General features: G+C 55.2%; 1 protein-coding gene across 1 annotated transcript in view; it reads left to right on the top strand.

Moving 5' to 3' along the window:
- Positions 1-543, top strand: part of CORO2B (coronin 2B) — a 10,235-nt gene extending 9,692 nt beyond the window's left edge. Inside the window, exon 11 of the mRNA XM_009647324.2 lies at positions 412-543. Coding sequence (XP_009645619.1) covers positions 412-543 — 132 coding nt within the window. The remainder of the gene's footprint in view (positions 1-411) is intronic.
- Positions 544-779: the final 236 nt, after the last annotated feature.

Raw genomic sequence — 779 nt, 5'->3', positions numbered from 1 at the left:
GCTTGTACTCCCAAACTGAAGTGCCTGGGCATGGTGTTTCCCGCTGCCTTGAAGCATCCCGCTCGCCGTTAACCACAGAGCACCCGAAAGGAGCAGCGTTAAGCTCCTAAATTTATTTTTATTAAAATCCTCCTGCGGGGAACAACACGCGGAGGCGCTGGGGATGCATCAGCACTTGGTCCCGGAAGGAATTTGTTTTGCTGGAGATGAGTTTGCCGATTGCACGCGTAGGGTATCCCTGAGCTGGGGGGTGAAATGCTCCACGGGAGCGAGCGGGTGGCACAGATGCCAAAGTCGTGTCGCAAAGCGGCCAGGTTGGGAAACGGCCCCAGCTCCGGGGGCCGGCAGGAGAGCCGAGCCCCGGGGGCGAGCGGCCAGCGTGGTTCCTCCAGCTCCCTCCTTCCCTTCCAGCTCCTTCGGATGTTCTTCCGCCAGCAGGACGAGATCCGGCGGCTGAAAGACGAGCTCTCGCAGAAGGACATACGGATCCGACAGCTACAGCTGGAGCTGAAAAACTTACGTAACAGCCCGAAGAATAATTAACTTCCAGGGACGTTTTATAAATAAACTTTTCTTTGTTTATACTCGCTCTTTAATTTTATTGTATCCACTTACACAGAATACGAGCCAGAAGTCAAGTGACCTGCCAAGAGCCCACTCGCTAACTGGAAACACGTCCTCCCAGTCTTGTCTAGCACTAAAACTGCTATAACCGAAAGCTACTGCATGAGAGGCGGCTGGGGCGGCCGCCTGCCCCGGCCACGGGCTTGGAGTAAGTA

The sequence above is a fragment of the Egretta garzetta genome, unplaced genomic scaffold (assembly GCF_000687185.1).
Source record: "Egretta garzetta isolate BGI_Z169 unplaced genomic scaffold, ASM68718v1 scaffold331, whole genome shotgun sequence".
Taxonomy (NCBI): Eukaryota; Metazoa; Chordata; class Aves; order Pelecaniformes; family Ardeidae; genus Egretta; species Egretta garzetta.
The sequence above is the reverse complement of the archived record's forward strand: the minus strand, read 5'-3'. Positions and strand labels throughout refer to the sequence as shown.